A 17617-nucleotide genomic window follows, 5' to 3' on the forward strand; every position below is an offset into this window, starting at 1 on the left:
ATAGAGCGGGTAAAGGATGGGTTAGTTTATTTTTAAAATTTTATTTTTCATATTTATACATTAAAATAATTTAAAAAAAATTATTTATTTAATTTTTAATTAAATTACACGTTAAATGGTTCAATAATACAACTCACCCAGCATGGAGTTTGAGTTACCAAGAATGGACATGGATATTGTGGAAGCGCTATTCTCCACTCTGGGAAACATTACGAAGATTGATTTTAGAGCCTGCTTAATAATGTACGAAGATTGATTTTATAGCCTGTTTAATAATATAGTTCTAGTTGTTTTTTTTTAAAAATTATATTAAAATATATATTAATAATTTTTTTTTTTTTAAAAATTATTGTTAATGTAAGCATATCAAAACAATCAAAAACATATTACATCTTAGCAAAAAAAATTTAAAACTTTTACCAATGTGATTTATACTGTATTTCCAAATGTTGCTTTTATAACTCAAACGGTGTTTTTATAGCTCGGAGCAGAGTATGTTAAATACAAGTCCAACTGCTATTACACCCGTTTGGGTACATATGAACTTTAAAATTGTATTTTTTAAAATTTTAATATTTTTAAAATTATTTTTAAAATTTTAAAATTATTTTAATATATTTTTAAATAAAAATATTTTAAACCACCGTAAGCTTAAGTTAAGTTGAAGCAATATAAATCAAAATAAAAAACTTATTTAAAAAAAATGTTTAAATCAGTCTATTTAATCAATGATAACATGACATGATCCTAGCAATTAATAGAATCCTCCTTCCACCGTAAATACCAACCTCACGCCATTTGTCAGGAGTAAGAAATTTTCAAGACTGGTAGAAATCTCTTTTTCAAAACTTACTATTTGGCTGTTAGCTAGTTAAACGACTGGCTACTTGCCTGCCTGTCACTCAAAGTTGCATCTTGCTAGCATTGTCTGCCTTTTCTTCCATTATTATTGATTGTTGGTCCATTGCTTTTACAAAACATAACATCAACTCCCAACATCATCTGGATTAGTTAATAAACTAATCATTTGATCCATGCTTGAAAACCCTCTCAGACACAGTAAGCATATCGATCATTTTACTTCGTGTGAGCACACCTATGTAGATTTAGTTTTTATATAAATAGTCTTAAATACCAATGTAAAATCATCTTTTTTTCTCTTGTTCAAGCTCAAACACACACCTTATCAAACTCTTTTATGTTTTACCTAAAGTGACGCAGGCATTGGCCCCGACCCTAGATGAGATCTTGTTTTGTAAATGTTCTAGTTGCTCAAGCACAATATTTCACACATTTCAAGCTCGAACAATCTTGGAAAGAGTCCATGTTTGAAGAGATTTTCAACGAGCTTATATTTTTCTCATATTATTTGCTTCTAATTATTTTTAAGTAATGAATTCCGTATTATTTACTTCTAATTATTTTTAAGTAATGAAAATGCAACAAGTACTTCATCTCACTTGCAAAACAAACGTTTTTTTTATCAGGATGATAATTTTACTTGAACTTGACCAATACCTGTTTAAATCAATCTAGATTGAGTCCATGTTGAAAGTGATTTTCAACAAGCTTATATTTTTTCTGTATTATTTGCTTCGAACGATGGATACAGTAATTGGAAAACCTAGATTCAAGCACGCTAATTGTTTCTGAGTAGTGAAGATGCAATAGAATCTCCATCTCACCTACAAAACAAGCGTTCTTTTACCAGGATGATAATCTTACCCGAACTTGATCAATACCTGTTCAAATCAATCTAAATTGAGTCTATATTGGAAGTGGTTTTCAACAAGCTTATATTTTTTCCGTATTATTTGCCTCGAACGATGGATACAGTAATTGGAGAATCTAGATTTAGGCACGCTAATTGTTTCTGAGTAGTGAAGATGCAACAGGGTCTCTATCTCATCTATAAAATAAGCATTCTTTTATTAGGATGATAATCTTACCCGAACTTGATCAATACCTATTCAAATCAATTTAAATTAGTAAGCTGTATATTTTATGGATAGTTAATGTTCAAGTCAAATTCAGGTTTCAAAAGGCTTTAAAACCACATCGAATTACAATTCCTAAAAGTAGCATTGAGAACTACTATTAGAAGAAGGTCTAGACATGGTTCTTATTATGTTCTTCAACGATGACATTGGTTTTCATTTTTCAAACGTCTCCGAGATACCCGGTTTTATTACTGAATCGCTTAAATTCCTCAATTTCTTTCGGTTTTAAATCTTTCATCTTCGAGCAAATAACTAAATCATAACAAATCTTTGCTTTACTGTCATCCGTTTTTGCTTTGCTAGGAGAGGAATGAAAAGAGCTTATTCGTTTCGAGAGGAGGAGGAGGTGACTTTCTGTCTTTCGGTAGCTGAATTATGTGTACTTCGGACGCTGAGGCTTTTATGGATTATTCCAGCAACTTTTCTGATCTTTGTTGGATATCTTTCATTGCAAACAAGGAAAGTATAGAATCAGGCATGGACAAAATGTGCAACGTGCTTATGATCTTAATGCTAGAATGGATGATCTTAATGCCATAATAGATTCCTCTTCAATGTGAAATTTGATATTTTTTTCATTCCTAATCTCCTCCGTAGCATTAACCGGTCAATTTAAAAGAAGATTTTTAGAAATAACAAGATTAATCGTGATGCATACAAACTGATCTGACCATTTATATTATTTTTTTAAAAAAACATTATAATATTTAATTTATCTCATAATTAAATAATATTAATTTATTAAAAAATTAATTATAACTATAAATTTAATTTTTTATACAGTACATTTAAAAATCATTTAATTTAATATTTAGTCTGTATTGTTTTTTTATCTGAAGTACAATAAAATAAAATATGATTAAGCTATTTATTTTGTTAAAAACTTCATCTTAATTCTTTTATTTTTTTATGTATTTGATTTTTTTCTATTTTTACTATGTAGCAGTCTTTTTATTTTCTATTTTGATTTTTATAAGAAAAAAAAAAGTAAATTCGATAGAAGAACCATTAATGTGTCATGACATCCCACGTGAAGCTTTAGTCTTTTCTTTTTTTTCTCGTTTCTTGATTACTTTGTGCCCAAAAAGGGAAGTGATTTACACTTTAAGTATAATCAAAACCCAGCAACGAGGTGTTTGACTCGCACAAGTCGTAACTGAAATCTTCTGTTAGACTCGCTTGTTCCCCGTACCACAAGATTTAATTCAGGTCACAGCACCATTATACACAGAGAAGACAGTGTACAAAACTTTAGTGAAGTGCACTAAAAATCAATTAAATTTGAAATTTTCAGCCCAGAGGTCTCAGGATCAAATCTTGAAATGTATCATAAAGAGTATGAATAATAAAAGGAGTGCTTGGCATTAACGTGATGCAAAGCTTAATTGGTTCAAAAATAAAATAAAATAAAATAAAATATAATAGACTTCCTTAAAAACAAAGTGACAATCACGGGGTTAAATTTGGCAATGTATCTTTGTTGGTACATCTCCGCGCCTAGAGCCTTAACACAATGTATCTAATACCCAGCTATTATTTCTTTTTGTACAGTGTCCCTAGAGTAGAAATTTTTAAAGATACATTTTAAAACCAAAAACAAACATGTTTAGGGTCTGTTTGAAGTTTATTTAGAAGTATATTAGATATTGTTTTTTACTTGAAAATATGTCTAAATAATAATTTTTTAAATTTTTTTATTTTTAATATTAATTATTAAAATGATTTAAAAATGTTAAAAATTAAAAAAAAAAAAGAAATTCTCAAAAACAAGTTGGACGTATAGATGACAACAACTTAATCCGGTAAGGCTGACATCAAAGAATCAACTCTTAGAATTATAATCTAACAATCTAGGGAGATGCATCAGGCATGGACTGAGATGGTTACTACATTCATACATATTGAAGTAATGTGTACACCTTTTTTCTTAATAAAAAAGGTTAATGTTGGAATCTGGTTCCTTAATTCTGGATCAACAAAGAGATAAAGCCTTAAATTCCTTTCGGTCCCACTATTAGTCGTCACCATCGATTGTATTTTAAGTCCCTTCCTCAAGATTATAAAACAATCAAGAAACCCAAATAAGAAATCACTATATATTGCATCAGACACGCCACACAAGACAGAAAGCCAACCAGTCCCGTTACATATCCTATAAACTTGGCTTCAAGGTGCTATCCCTTTTAACATCGCCTCACTCTAAGAATCTTGGCCACTCTTCTTGTTGAGCTTTTTCAATGGGTTTCTGCCCTGTCTCGGAGATGATGCAGAAAGTAATGGAAATGTTCTACACGCAGCCTAAGACAAAGGCCGCAGGCAATGAGGTGGAAGGAAGAAGGAAGATCAAAGGCACAGTGGTGTTGATGAAAAAGAACGTTTTGGACTTCACTGATATAAAAGCTTCATTTCTTGATCGGGTCCATGAGTTGTTGGGCAAAGGTGTATCTATGCAGCTTGTCAGTGCTGTTCATCAAGACCCAGGTTAGCCTCCCTCCCTCTCTCGGCCTCTCTTAAGTCTCTTGAATGGCGTAAGTGTCCGGAAGTTTAGAGGGAAAGGGAATATGGTAGTGAAGGTTCTTCAATAAAGACAAATTACCCTTTGTTTTTTTAATCAAACAACAAATAACCTCACCAGTATCCTCCGGCCACCGTTCACTTTTCTCTATTCAGACAAATGAAAAGGAAAAAACACATGATGGGAAATTTTTTTATTAGTTTCGCTTCAAATTCTGGTCTTCGGGGATAACAGTTGTTTTTATTTTATTTTATCAGTTGAGCAATTTCTTTTATTTATTTATTTTGAGAAAGTGACGGTGAAGGAGTTAATGTTTACATACCGGATAAAGAAATCATGTTCATGATTCTTGAAGTTAGCTTTAAATATCCTTTCCTGTTTGTTGTTCCCAGTAAAATGTGCAATAATAAAATGATAATCGAGTTTAATCAAGCTAAAACTAGGGATTTTGTGGTGTTTATGTGTGTTAGCAGATGGCTTGCGAGGGAAGCTTGGCAAGGTAGCATACTTGGAGAAATGGGTTGCCACAATCACACCACTAACAGCTGGAGAGACTATGTTCACAATTACTTTCGAATGGGATGAAAGCATGGGTTTTCCCGGGGCTATCATCATCAAAAACCATCACCATAGCCAGCTCTATCTTAAGACAGTCACTTTAGAAGATATTCCTGGGTACGGTCGGGTACATTTCATCTGCAATTCCTGGGTTTATCCGACGCATCGTTACAAGTATGATCGTGTGTTTTTCTCAAACAAGGTAACTGGATTTTGGATAACTATAGTAAATACCGAGAATGTGTGCTCCTACATTATGTTTTATTGGGGCCGTATAGTTAGTCTTGCCATCTAGACGCAGGGAGTACGTTTCATTGACATCCTGGACCGTAGATTTAATACTTGCTCAACTATTGAAAACCTCGATATCTAGGCGAAATCACAGGTCAAAGTTTTTTTTCCTGCTTGAACAGCAGTTTCCCTGACTATCGTTTTCTCTATTTGAGTTCAAATTTTCTTTCGATCATGACTGTTTTCATAAAGGTATTAAAATGGTTTATTTTTTTTTTGTTTTCACTATCAATTCCTATTCCTACTTTTTGTTCCTTCATGATTTGTGTTAGGCCTACTTCTAGTGCCAGATTTTTTTAGAACGTGTCAAGATAGGCTTTGGATGAATAGGTGGATTCACTTACTCCTTGAAGGATTTTGCATTAGGCATATCTTCCATGTCAGACACCTGAGCCATTGCGGTTGTATCGAGAAGAAGAGCTTATAAATCTCCGTGGAAATGGAAAAGGTGAGCTGAAGGAATGGGATAGAGTCTATGACTATGATTACTACAACGATTTGGGGAGTCCAGACAAGGGTGAAGAATATGCTCGCCCTATTCTTGGCGGAACAGAAGAGTATCCATATCCCCGAAGAGGAAGAACGGGTCGAAGAAAAACAAAAAATGGTTAGAAATTAACCTAAACTCAATCACTTTCGACATGCATGCATGTATATAAATAGCCACTCTACCAAGGGATTCAGAATTTCTAACAGGATAAAACATATAACGCATAGAAAATATCTCCTGGCTGAATGATCTTTTTAAGAATGTTAGATGCATGCGTTTTTGTCAATTCAATCAACAATTCAGTTTTACCATTGTAACAGACCCTCATAGTGAGCAAAGGTTGCCTCTTATAAGTCTGGACATCTATGTTCCTAGAGATGAACGGTTTGGGCATTTGAAGTTTTCAGATTTTCTTGCCTATGCTCTGAAATCCCTGGCTCAGGTATTGCTCCCAGAGACCACATCTTTATGTGACAAAACCATTAATGAATTCGACACCTTTGAGGATGTACTCAACCTCTATGAAGGGGGAATTAAGCTACCAAATGGGCCAACAATCAGTAAAATAAGAGACCACATCCCGTGGGAGATGCTCAAGGAACTTGTTCGTAATGATGGAGAACGGCTCTTCAAATTCCCAAAGCCTGATGTTATCAAAGGTGCACTGATAAATCTGCCCCCCCCTCCCGTTATCTTGTAATAGTTAAAATTTCATTTCATGTCTACTTTACTTCGAAATATAAAGTTTTCATGGTATGGTTTCAGCGGACAAGTCTGCTTGGAGGACAGATGAAGAGTTTGCACGGGAAATGCTTGCTGGGGTCAACCCAGTTATCATCAGTCGCCTTCAAGTAAAACACAACCTGCATTAGATTACCTGATGCTTTATGTTTCTATGACCCTTAGAGCTTAATAAATTACTAAAATATATCTGCAGGATTTCCCCCCAGCTAGCAAGCTAGACCCTAAAGTATATGGAAATCAGAACAGCTCAATACGAAAAGAGTTAATAGAAGAGAACATGGATGGCCTAACCGTAGTACAAGTACTAATGATGATTCGTTTCTTTCATGTCCTTACCTATAATATATATTCAATACTAGAATCAAGAAACACTGAAGTTGCTTCCCTTAAAAATGAATATTTCAATTTTTCTGAAATAGGCAATCAAACGCAACAGGCTATTTATATTGGATCATCATGATGCATTGATGCCATACCTGAGGCGAATAAACTCAACCAGCACAAAGACTTATGCCTCTAGAACAATCCTGTTGCTTCAAGATGACGGGACATTGAAGCCATTGGCAATTGAGTTGAGTCTACCACATCCACAAGGGGACCATCATGGTGCTGTCAGCAAGGTTTTCACCCCAGCAGAACATGGTGTTGAAGGCTCAGTATGGCAACTGGCCAAAGCTTATGCTGCTGTAAATGATTCTGGATACCATCAGCTTGTTAGCCACTGGTATGATTTCAAATCAAAAGGGCTTTCATGATGGCATAAAGTAAAAGCTTGTTCTTGTATAGAATGTACACCTGAACGATTCTGCTCATATTTACAGGCTGAACACTCATGCTGTAATAGAGCCATTTGTGATAGCCACAAACAGACAACTGAGTGTCCTTCACCCAATCTATAAGCTTTTACATCCTCATTTTCGTGATACAATGAATATAAATGCCTTGGCTAGGCAGATCCTCATCAATGCTGGTGGAATACTGGAGAAAACTGTTTTCCCAGCCAAATATGCAATGGAAATGTCTTCTTTTGTTTACAAGAACTGGGTTTTCACTGAGCAGGCACTCCCCACAGATCTCCTCAAGAGGTAAAGCTCGGAACCTAAAAATACACTCTTATCTTCACTTTTTATCTAAAGCAAAAATAAAATTGATCCAACTTTCAATATCATCCAGAGGAGTGGCCGTTCCAGATTCAAGCCAGCCACATGGCCTCAGACTTCTGATAGAAGATTATCCCTATGCTGTTGATGGGCTAGAAATCTGGTCCGCAATTGAGACGTGGGTTAAGGAATATTGTGCTTTCTACTACCCCACAGATGATTTGATCCAAGGAGACAGTGAACTCCAGTCATGGTGGACAGAGATCTGTAATGTAGGCCATGGTGACAAGAAAGATGAACCGTGGTGGCCTGAGATGCAGACGCTAGTTGATGTCACACAAACATGCACCATTATCATATGGATTGCTTCAGCCCTCCATGCAGCTGTCAATTTTGGGCAATACCCTTATGCTGGCTACCTCCCTAACCGTCCATCCTTAAGCCGTCGATTCATGCCTGAACCAGGGACCCCTGAGTATGCTGAGCTTGAGAAAAATCCAGATGTAGCCTACCTGAAAACAATCACAGCCCAGCTACAAACCCTCCTAGGTATATCACTGATTGAGATTTTATCAAGACATTCAACTGATGAGGTTTACCTTGGACAGAGAGATACTACTGAATGGACTTTGGATAGTGAACCACTGGCGGCATTTGAGAGATTTCGAAGGAAGCTGATAGAAATTGAAAACAAAATTATGGATATGAACAATGACAAGAGATGGAAAAACAGAGTGGGGCCTGTAGAAGTTCCTTACACTTTACTCTTTCCTAACACCACAGATTACTCCAGAGAGGGTGGACTCACAGGCAGGGGCATTCCTAACAGTATCTCAATCTAATCTATTGGATCAAACTAGCAACACGGCATTATTCTTTTAGGCAATCAATAGATGGTTTCAAAAATGTTGTGGTGGTCAAGTGAAAGGTGGCCATCTAAATTTTTTTGGGTTCAAATTTTTCTTTGATTGATGATTTGTATCAAAGCTAAGTGTATCTGCATCTACAAATAACAAGAATTGTGTGTTGTACCTTTTCCTATATAAACATTGAGTATTAAAATCCAGAGTTCAGGTAAAATGCCAGCAAAAACCATTCCTTTGGAAAAAAGGTAAATGACCAAAAAATTACACTTAACTTTGGATCAAACTAGACTTGGCCTCTCACCTTTATTATTATTTTTTTAATTCAGTATCTCAAACTATATTTTTTTTTACATATATATAAAAATTTAAGGACTAACTTCAGTTTAATTTAAATTCAAAAGTCATAAATCCCTGAGCATACATATATATATAAACATTGAGTGCTTAAATTTTCTTCTTCTTTTTTTATCAAAAAGCTTGAGAGAATCATTGGCAAGTCAGTATTTAAACTCTGAATTGTTTAAAAATTTAGTTGGTTCTTTCGTACTTTTTTATATATTATTTCTTTTCATGGTTTTGATTGCATAGAAAAAAAGGCCTTGTCAAGAAATTTCAATGAAATTTAGAAATGATCCAGAAACTCAACAGCTTTCAATCTTTTGGGAAATAACACATTTAATTATCAAAAAACAAGAAAAAAGATACCTCAAGTTGAGAGGATCCTTATACCAATAATAATTGAGAGTCCATTTGAAGTGATTTATACAAATAAACTTTTGACTTTGAATCACAATTTAAAAGTTATTTTTTATAAATAAATCCATAACAAAAATTAGTTAAGTTAGAAGTATGCTTAACAATAATTATTTAAAATGTTTTTTTTTAATAAAATAAAATAGACATCACAAGTTAGAATGAAACAAAATGTTGATTTTATTTTATAACAAAATTTTAATTTCAATCAGAATTTATTTTTAAATAAAAATATTTATATATGACTTTTTCTAGAATCAAAATTTAAAAAGCAAATTGAATTAATTTGCAGAAAAATCACAACTTAAATGGAGTGAACACTTGATTGAATAGGTGAATATATGTCAAGGATCTGACAGAAAATCACAACACAGAAAATAAATATCTGCATCCGAGCGACTTGACTAGAGTGGTATTGTATAGGGAAATGAAACAGTAAAATAAAAGAGATGATGATTTTTACCAGTTTTGCAATCTGGACTTAAATTCAGAAGTTGAACCATATTTCCATGCTTTTGCAGAATTAACAAGGAATGAGCGATGACTCTGTTTTGCTGATTGCTATGCCAGATTCGAGGCTGCTCTCCCCCCCGCCCCCCTCTCATCTCCCTCCTCCAGCGCTATCTGCTGATCTCTTACAGGACGGAAGTGACAGGTGTAAAGAGCGCGAATACTGAGTATTGAAAGTTTCACCATGATGCACCTAGGCTGCCAATTTTGTTTCCCTCGTCTAATGTTACTGGGCCTTCGGGTCTATTTCTTTTATTGTGGATTTAGGGTCTATGACCTTTGGGCTTTCCATTAATTAAGAACTATCACCGGTCCATTGTTTCTTTTATCTTTGTGTAGGGTCCTCTATGAATATGATCCTCTTTTATCATTGTTATTATTATTTTTATTTTTATCATTTAACCGTGTTATTTTTAGAGGGTATTTATAAAAATATTTAAAATAAATGAATTTTTTTAAAAATAAATTTTTTAATATTTTTAGATTATTTTGATATGTTAGCATAAAAATAAAATTTTTAAAATAAAAAAATAATTTAAAGCTTAATAAATTAAAAAAAAATCTAAAGTGCTTTTTAAACATGAAAACAAATATATTCCTAGTAACACTGGTTATAATTGTTTTATGATATTAAAAGAAAAACATTGAAGAGTTAAAAGTCACTTTGAAATCATGAGACTTGTACAGAAAATTAAGATAGCGTGAAAGTTGTTTTTCAAAATGTTCATAGTTTAAAAATATAAATAATAATAATAATATTTTATTATTTATTAAAATCTATTTTTAATATTAACACATCAAAATAATTTAAAAATATTAAAAAATAATTATTTTTTTTTTAATTTCAACAAAAAATAGTTACGACTTGTTTCCATACTTTCACTGAAATTGCTTTCAAGGTTGATTTTTTATTATTACTAGATACATAGTGAAATTCTTTTTAAGCTAGAAATGGGCATTGTTAAAGCAGTTAAATGTATAATTATGTACATCTAATACATTGCAACCAACTATTGGTCCAGTAATAAAAAGCTTGGATCCAAAAAGGTTTGTTTTAGTTTTATATTTAAGTTCTTTGATTGTTGGAATTGATAACGACTAAAATATTATTTATTTATTTATTTATAAATTTATAAAAATTAATTAAAACACATATAAACTAACCGAACATACAAACGTAAATAAAAAAAAAACAAAAACAGATGCTGCTAAGAGAAGGAAATGACGGAGTGAGATGTTGGTGAGCCCCACGTATCAAATTCAAGAATTTTAATTGGCGCAGTCCATATCTTATCCAAACTCTCACACACAAGATGTTGATGAGACCACGTGTCAGAGCTCAAGAAATTTAACTGGTCCGTTCCATATTGCCTTATCCAAACTCACGCACATACACCACCCATCTGAAATCACACAAGCACCTTGATCAGTAATCTTTTCTCCTCTATCTTATTGAATCTAGACGCCCCTGCAGACCAAAATCAACAATATCACTCAACACCTTCCAATCTCCAATCTTTCATGGCAATGGCAACTCAAGCCTCTCTCTTCACCCCCACGACCCTCTCCACCCTAAAATCAAGCAACCAAACCATTGTTCCATGGAAACAATCAACCTTTTTACCAATCTCTAATGTTAAGGCACAAAGAAGCTTTAAGGTTGCTGCTGCAGAGGAAACAGCTACAAAAGAGGCTCCAGTGGGATTTACTCCGCCGGAGTTGGACCCAAGTACCCCATCACCAATTTTTGGTGGGAGCACCGGTGGACTGTTGAGGAAAGCCCAGGTAGAGGAGTTTTATGTGATCACATGGGACTCCCCCAAGGAACAAATATTTGAAATGCCAACTGGGGGTGCTGCCATTATGAGGGAAGGCCCTAACTTGCTCAAGTTGGCCAGGAAAGAGCAGTGCTTGGCCCTTGGAACTAGGCTAAGGTCTAAGTACAAGATCAAGTACCAGTTTTACAGGGTGTTCCCCAATGGAGAGGTTCAGTACTTGCATCCCAAGGATGGTGTCTACCCTGAGAAGGTGAACCCGGGGCGCCAAGGTGTCGGCCAGAATTTCAGGTCTATCGGAAAGAATGCTAGCCCAATTGAGGTCAAGTTCACTGGCAAGCAAGTTTATGACTTGTGATCTGGTAACATTATGTGTTTGTGATTACGTGAATATTTGTTGTAATTGTATCTCTTCTTAGGAAACTACAAGAGAAGCAAAACCTGTCTGGTGCGTGCACGTTTCTCTTTCTTTTTCATATGCTTATATAATATCTACATCATTTTCTATGAATATAGCAATATAGAATCTGTAGATCCTAGTTTTCTTTTGCTAGAGTTCTACGATGCGTTATAGCTTGTCCATGCATTTATATTGTTAATTCAGTACCCAGAATTTATCCTTATTAAGATATAGATGTTGAGGACCTAATTGAGACAAAAATAGGTTGGGCTTTTTTATTAGATTTGCCCGTTCTTTTCGTCATCTGCTACTCGGCTAGCGTGTAGACAACATGAAGCAAATCGTTAATTACGTCAGAAAGCCTGGTTTAAAGTGGATGGCCTGAAATGGAACGATTCTCTAGTTTCGATTTAAAGTTTGATACGGAAGGCCCACTTCCGCGAGCAAACTGCTGGTCCAGTGAGCAACTGGGATCTTGATTAGTAACCCTTAAAATGCAATTTTCCCTTTTTTCTTCTTTGTAACTAAAATATCTTTCTTTAATTTAGTTCACAAGTAGCCAATTCAATTTCCTGGTTCTTGTTTACTAACAGAATATATTCCTGTTTGCGTTCATACTGTAAACTTATAAACCTAGTTTTAACTACGTTAAAAACTCCCTTGTGTCCGATTCTTTAATGGCCTTCCTTCCTTCCTCTAACCTCGCTAAGGAAATTAACTTTCATAAATTTTGTTATATATTGTTAGGTGTATAGAACTTATTCAATGACCCACTATATTCTTATTAAACATGAATATAAATACAAGAGATATTTATTCTTTATTAAATAATATCAAGATAATTACATTGTAAACCCCTCTCTTCATAAAAAAACAAAATTTGAGTTATAAATATACCATAAAATTTTTAAAACAAGTATTTATAATTTTTATATTTTAATGTAAATATATTTTCAAATAATATTTTTTTATTTTTTAAAAAAAAATTATTTAAGTGTCAGAGAATTTTTACCTTTATTTAAAAAGATTTTTTGAAAGTACAGGCTACGAGTAATTTTGACTTGTTAAAAATCAAGTATAAATTATTAATTATCTTAATTAAAAAAATAAAAAAAATGGTTAGGATCAATTAATTAACTAATTGCCTAACCCACAAGCCTTATTTGCAGGCTAATTGAATTTTTAGACATCAACTAAGAACTTCAATTTCTATTGGTGCACAGAATGTTAGGCAACTCAATTTGAGTTTTCCTTCGAGGAGAAAGTTGACTTCAATTTTGAGACGGAGTACATGAACATGTTCAATTTGTTTTGGCCTTCTTTGGTCAGATCTTGCAGGAGAGCTTAGTCCAGTAAACTCTTCTGGGCAATATCCTGACATTTTATAATTGCAAGGTCTAAAACCATATCACCGCATGATAGAGACTGTAAGTATTTTTAAGACTAGAAAAATACAGGCTTAGTTATGGGCACTCACTGACGGTTCCAAGGATATCTCTAGAAGCAAATAAACTAAGCAGAAGTATATGTTCGTACCAAGTGTGAACTCCACAATATATCAACTGACGATGCCCCCTCATTCTAACAGGCAGTTAGTCCTTGTCGCCAACACCACCTCACAAAAGCACTAATTATCAAAACAAGTAAAATAACTGATGTAAATAGTATATTAATTATTGAAAAAAGTATCTTTGTTCTATAGCCAAATGAGTTAGTGCTCGGGTTAGTGTCTGAAAGCTGCGGGCTTAATTCCAAGTGAGAACACTGTTTTCTTTCAGATAACATGTGGTTTTGTCTCTTTAAAAAAAGAGAGCCTTGTTATATATATATATATAAACTAGAGCTAGCGTATCTCGAACCCACATAACTAGTGTTCTTTTTTCTTTTAATGCCCTTTGTTTTCATTTTTTGGTTTAATATTATTTATTTTACCGTTAAACACTAGGTTGATTATAAATTAAGTTTTAAATTTTTTATCACATGATAAAAATAATAATAATTACACTAGTATAATTGAGATTGTAAGTTTAATAAGTTAATTAAAATGAATCTAACTTTTTTTTTCTTGTGATAATAATTTTATATTAAGATAATTTTTACATTATTTAATTTAAAATTTTATCCAAGTAAAGTGTTATATTAGGGCTTTGAATTATTTTACTAAATTTAATTATACTATCAAAAAAATTCTAATATTTTAAAAATCTGGGTTGAAGCCTTAACGGTAACACAGGCAATAACCTGGTAATCCCCTATGGGAGCTGTTGCCGCTGACTTGCTTAGCTACATCACACAGGAGCGTTAATTTAATATTTGATTGTGATTAGTTCAAAGAACGAAAGGGACAGCCATGGATGGGATAACCACCTTGATTTTGGGGGTGGATACAGATTTTTACATGCATCACATTTTCGTTTCCACCGTTCAAAACAATTCTTGACGTCTCTTACCACCTAAGATGACAAAACGGCGATGTCGTTGTCTGATACCCTTTGGGTGACAAGCACCAAATACATGATTAATGGGCCTACTTGGACGGGACAAATACTATGCCATTTTTGTTGTTGTTAAAGCCACCGCAATCGTGCTGTAAGCTTATCGAATTGCTTGACAATGATTTTTTTTTTTAATATATCTTCTAATGGTTTCCGTTAAACGCTAGTTCTCTCCTTTAATTCATTAGACTTATGCGCGTGACGCAGGTAACAATTAATGTGGAATATTTAGTGGATAATTCATGAATCATATTAATGTGTTGAAGCTCAAACACATTAAACGAAGTTTTTTAATAAAAATAAGCATAAATTTTAATTGCATCAATGGATCAAGTTAATTCAATAAACATGGTTTTATTAATGAATTATTTTCATGTCCAAATTAGATTTAGAAACTAAAAACAAACGAAATCTGAATTTATGTTATCAACCAAGCTGATTTGACGCCCGAATTTAGAAAAAATCAATTTTAATAGGATGCCAACGACTGTTATTGGTAACCGGTAGGATGGATGGATATTCACTTCACTTTATCACATTACATAGACGAAGCATTTACACGCATAATACATAATTAACAACTCAGACATGGACGACATTTGCTATGTTATGCACATGAAAGATCACATGAAAGATATATGTAATTCACATGAAAGATACAATTGATATGTACAGACACCAACCCAGTCTTTGCAGAAGAGGTCTTGATTTGTTGTCTTATCTAGGCTCCGACGGTTGTAGCTGTGAGAACGGCGTCCATTTCACTCCTGGTGCGGCTGATCCTCTGATTACCACTATCCGTTCCTCTCGCCCAAATTTCTGGAATTACCTGAGCCAGGTTGTGGATATGCTCTAACGCGTAATCTGCTGCTTTGCTCTTCACCGTTTTTCCTACCTTCATAATCACAACAGGACACGAGCACAGGTATGAGACCTCAAACAAATGTAAATGGCCACTCAGCATTCACAGCACAAAATGAAAGCCAATTGCTTCAGAGGGACAGCTTTGAATTTCTAAATGTAGTTTTTAGAATTTCAGATGTTGAGGGCAAATCAAGCATTATCGTTAATGCCTTGGACCCTGGTTTAGCTACCTCTCTTCTATTGACGTCATGGATAGTACGGGTGAGTATAAAAACCAGAAACCAAGGAAACCGAAAAAATTAATTGAAAAACCGAACCCAAAACAACCAATTTAACGTATTAAAATTTTTAAAAAACCAAACAATTCAATTTTGGTTTTATAAATCTAAAACCAAAAAATCTAAACTAAAAAACCCCAAAAAAAATCAAGTCTAACTAGAAAAAACCAAGCTAAACTTATTTGAACTGATTTTTTTCAAAATAACCAAATCAAAATCAGTCAATTAAAACCGGTTTTGGTTCTATTTATTTTTTTTTCAAAAAATAAAACCAGTTTTGATTATTTTTTTAATAAAACCAAACCAATAATAATCAATAAACCACCGGTTAATCATGGCCCTTAGTTTTTAGGACACCTTTTGGCCACGCACCGCAAGGCTCTTGAGCTTTCGAGCCACGGGCATTTTCCTCTTTTTCCAAGTGGTAAAAAAATAGTGCGGGTTTTTTTGTGCATAATAAGAAACTGGCAAGGCTGGCAGATTTCTTAATTTGAATTTCAGTAGCCAAAGACAAATTGGATTCTAACAAGGGGCTAGTGTGTTTTTTAATTTTTTTTCTTTATTTGACTACAAGGGGATTGATTGGTAAATTTACCAGAGCAGTACGGAGCCCCAAAGCTTTCCCAGCTGCTACATTGCGCACGTTGTCATCCAAAAACAGCTGCAACACAACAGAGCACGATCGGGTTTCAGAAATGTTTTAAATTGCTAAACAAAAACAAATGAACAATGAAAACTAATCAAACAAAAAACCCGAGAAATGGTGTCTTACCGTGCGGCGAATATCAACATCTGCAACACGGAGAGCGATTTTCATGGCATCCATTGAAGGCTTAAGTAGAACAGGGATTTCGTCAGGACTAGTCGATTTAGACAGGTTTGGATTCATAGTCTCAAAACATATGATCTGATCGAAACAGTCTTCTATCCCTAACCTTTTTAGGGCCGTGATCGCGTGATTTCTATCTGAATTGGTGAAAATCTGCCAACAAAAACATTAAAAACTTTAATCAATTGCTTGGAAGCGTAAACAGTGATACAATCTTGATCACAAAATAGAATTTAATGGGATGACTCAATTTTATATTATCTGATTCAGGCTTACAATTTTCCTTTGAGTGATGCTACGCAAGAGGTTAAGTAGGTGAGAATCTGGCTTGATCAAATCATAAGGCAATCTTCCGTGCACGAAACTGTTGATGAATATAAATAGTTAAAAAAATGATTTCAGTGTTTTTTTTTTTGTTCTGAATTGGAAACGGAATCTAGAGTGAAATTAAGCAATTTGAACGAGGATTTGTTTTGCTAACCTGTGATAATCATCAGCATCAATACCATATCCTAATGCCTGAATATATAAGTTCGAGCAGTTAATAATTAAAGAAGGCAGGGGTAAAAAAGATATTTTATTTTTACTATGTCTTTGTTAGAGAGTAATTACTCGCAAACCGGCAAGAGAGCTGCCGTGGGTCTTGAAGAGCTTGACTCGGATACTCGGAGCTTTGTCCTCTGAAAACCCACATCTCTCGACAAGAAAGTCTACAAAAAAAGAACGATCTTGATCAGTTCTCGACAGAAATATTTGAGGTAATTAAGATTTTTAGGTTAGGTTATGAAAAAAATTAAAAATGGCCATTTACCATCAATGTTTTTTCTCAGAGCTTCTGCTATTCCAAGCTTAGAAGAATACAAAGTGTCATCCAAATCTGTTTAAAAAGAAAATTACAATTCAAAACAATGCGAGCAGAGAGCTTGGACAGGAATGAAGAGACTAGCATTTGTATAATATAATAAGATTGAAAAGGAAGTACCAAAAAGGATGCAATCAAAAGGAGAGCTTGAATTGCAAGAAGTTTTGCTGCAATGATCCATGGCTAAGTAGCAAGTAGAGGGGAGAGCGGGGGGGCGCGCCTGTAGGTGAAAGATCTTTGGCTAGGAAGTTGGGGAGAGATAGAAGCAGCAGAGGGGATTCGAGGGA

General features: G+C 34.0%; 3 protein-coding genes and 1 long non-coding RNA gene across 5 annotated transcripts; 2 read left to right on the plus strand and 2 right to left on the minus strand.

The window, feature by feature from the left end:
• Positions 1-4061: 4061 nt before the first annotated feature.
• LOC105126930 (probable linoleate 9S-lipoxygenase 5) lies at positions 4062-8764 on the plus strand. 2 transcript variants are annotated; one of them, XM_011027982.1, is made up of 9 exons: positions 4062-4481; positions 4986-5275; positions 5731-5971; positions 6175-6513; positions 6620-6705; positions 6792-6899; positions 7018-7322; positions 7420-7683; positions 7772-8764. In XM_011027982.1, the coding sequence occupies exons 1-9, from the start codon at positions 4238-4240 to the stop codon at positions 8538-8540; spliced, it is 2646 nt and encodes an 881-aa protein (XP_011026284.1). In that variant the 5' UTR covers positions 4062-4237; the 3' UTR covers positions 8541-8764. The 2 variants fall into 2 exon arrangements, with proteins under 2 accessions (XP_011026284.1, XP_011026291.1); XM_011027989.1 differs by having other exon boundaries at positions 4989-5275.
• LOC105126926 (uncharacterized) lies at positions 8120-10058 on the minus strand. The gene is made up of 3 exons (XR_842516.1): positions 9781-10058; positions 8298-8372; positions 8120-8210 (listed from the first exon to the last, which is right to left on the minus strand). It is a non-coding gene; the product is annotated as an uncharacterized LOC105126926 (long non-coding RNA).
• A 1161-nt stretch (positions 10059-11219) lies between these two features.
• Positions 11220-12113, plus strand: LOC105126943 (photosystem I reaction center subunit II, chloroplastic-like). Its single transcript, XM_011028004.1, has one exon. The coding sequence runs from the start codon at positions 11349-11351 to the stop codon at positions 11958-11960; it is 612 nt and encodes a 203-aa protein (XP_011026306.1). The 5' UTR covers positions 11220-11348; the 3' UTR covers positions 11961-12113.
• Positions 12114-14949: 2836 nt separating this feature from the next.
• On the minus strand, positions 14950-17617 carry LOC105126948 (uncharacterized protein C24B11.05-like). Its single transcript, XM_011028016.1, has 8 exons — positions 17451-17617; positions 17280-17345; positions 17081-17178; positions 16950-16987; positions 16745-16832; positions 16412-16621; positions 16235-16300; positions 14950-15392 (listed from the first exon to the last, which is right to left on the minus strand). The coding sequence occupies exons 1-8, from the start codon at positions 17509-17511 to the stop codon at positions 15219-15221; spliced, it is 801 nt and encodes a 266-aa protein (XP_011026318.1). The 5' UTR covers positions 17512-17617; the 3' UTR covers positions 14950-15218.

The sequence above is a fragment of the Populus euphratica genome, unplaced genomic scaffold (assembly GCF_000495115.2).
Source record: "Populus euphratica unplaced genomic scaffold, PopEup_1.0 scaffold1.1, whole genome shotgun sequence".
NCBI lineage: Eukaryota > Viridiplantae > Streptophyta > Magnoliopsida > Malpighiales > Salicaceae > Populus > Populus euphratica.

What these genes read in the sequence shown, in the direction of transcription:
- LOC105126930 (XM_011027982.1), top strand. Translation starts at nt 4,238, where the DNA reads ATGGGTTTCTGCCCTGTCTCGGAGATGATGCAGAAAGTAATGGAAATG. An exon ending in TGCTGTTCATCAAGACCCAG is followed by an intron (nt 4,482 to 4,985) that starts GTTAGCCTCCCT and finishes TATGTGTGTTAG; the next exon opens with CAGATGGCTTGCGAGGGAAG. An exon ending in CATCAGCTTGTTAGCCACTG is followed by an intron (nt 7,323 to 7,419) that starts GTATGATTTCAA and finishes TCATATTTACAG; the next exon opens with GCTGAACACTCATGCTGTAA.
- LOC105126943 (XM_011028004.1), top strand. Translation starts at nt 11,349, where the DNA reads ATGGCAATGGCAACTCAAGCCTCTCTCTTCACCCCCACGACCCTCTCC.
- LOC105126948 (XM_011028016.1), bottom strand. Translation starts at nt 17,511, where the DNA reads ATGGATCATTGCAGCAAAACTTCTTGCAATTCAAGCTCTCCTTTTGAT. An exon ending in TTTTGATTGCATCCTTTTTG is followed by an intron (nt 17,346 to 17,450) that starts GTACTTCCTTTT and finishes CTTTTTAAACAG; the next exon opens with ATTTGGATGACACTTTGTAT. An exon ending in GATGCTGATGATTATCACAG is followed by an intron (nt 16,833 to 16,949) that starts GTTAGCAAAACA and finishes ATTCATCAACAG; the next exon opens with TTTCGTGCACGGAAGATTGC.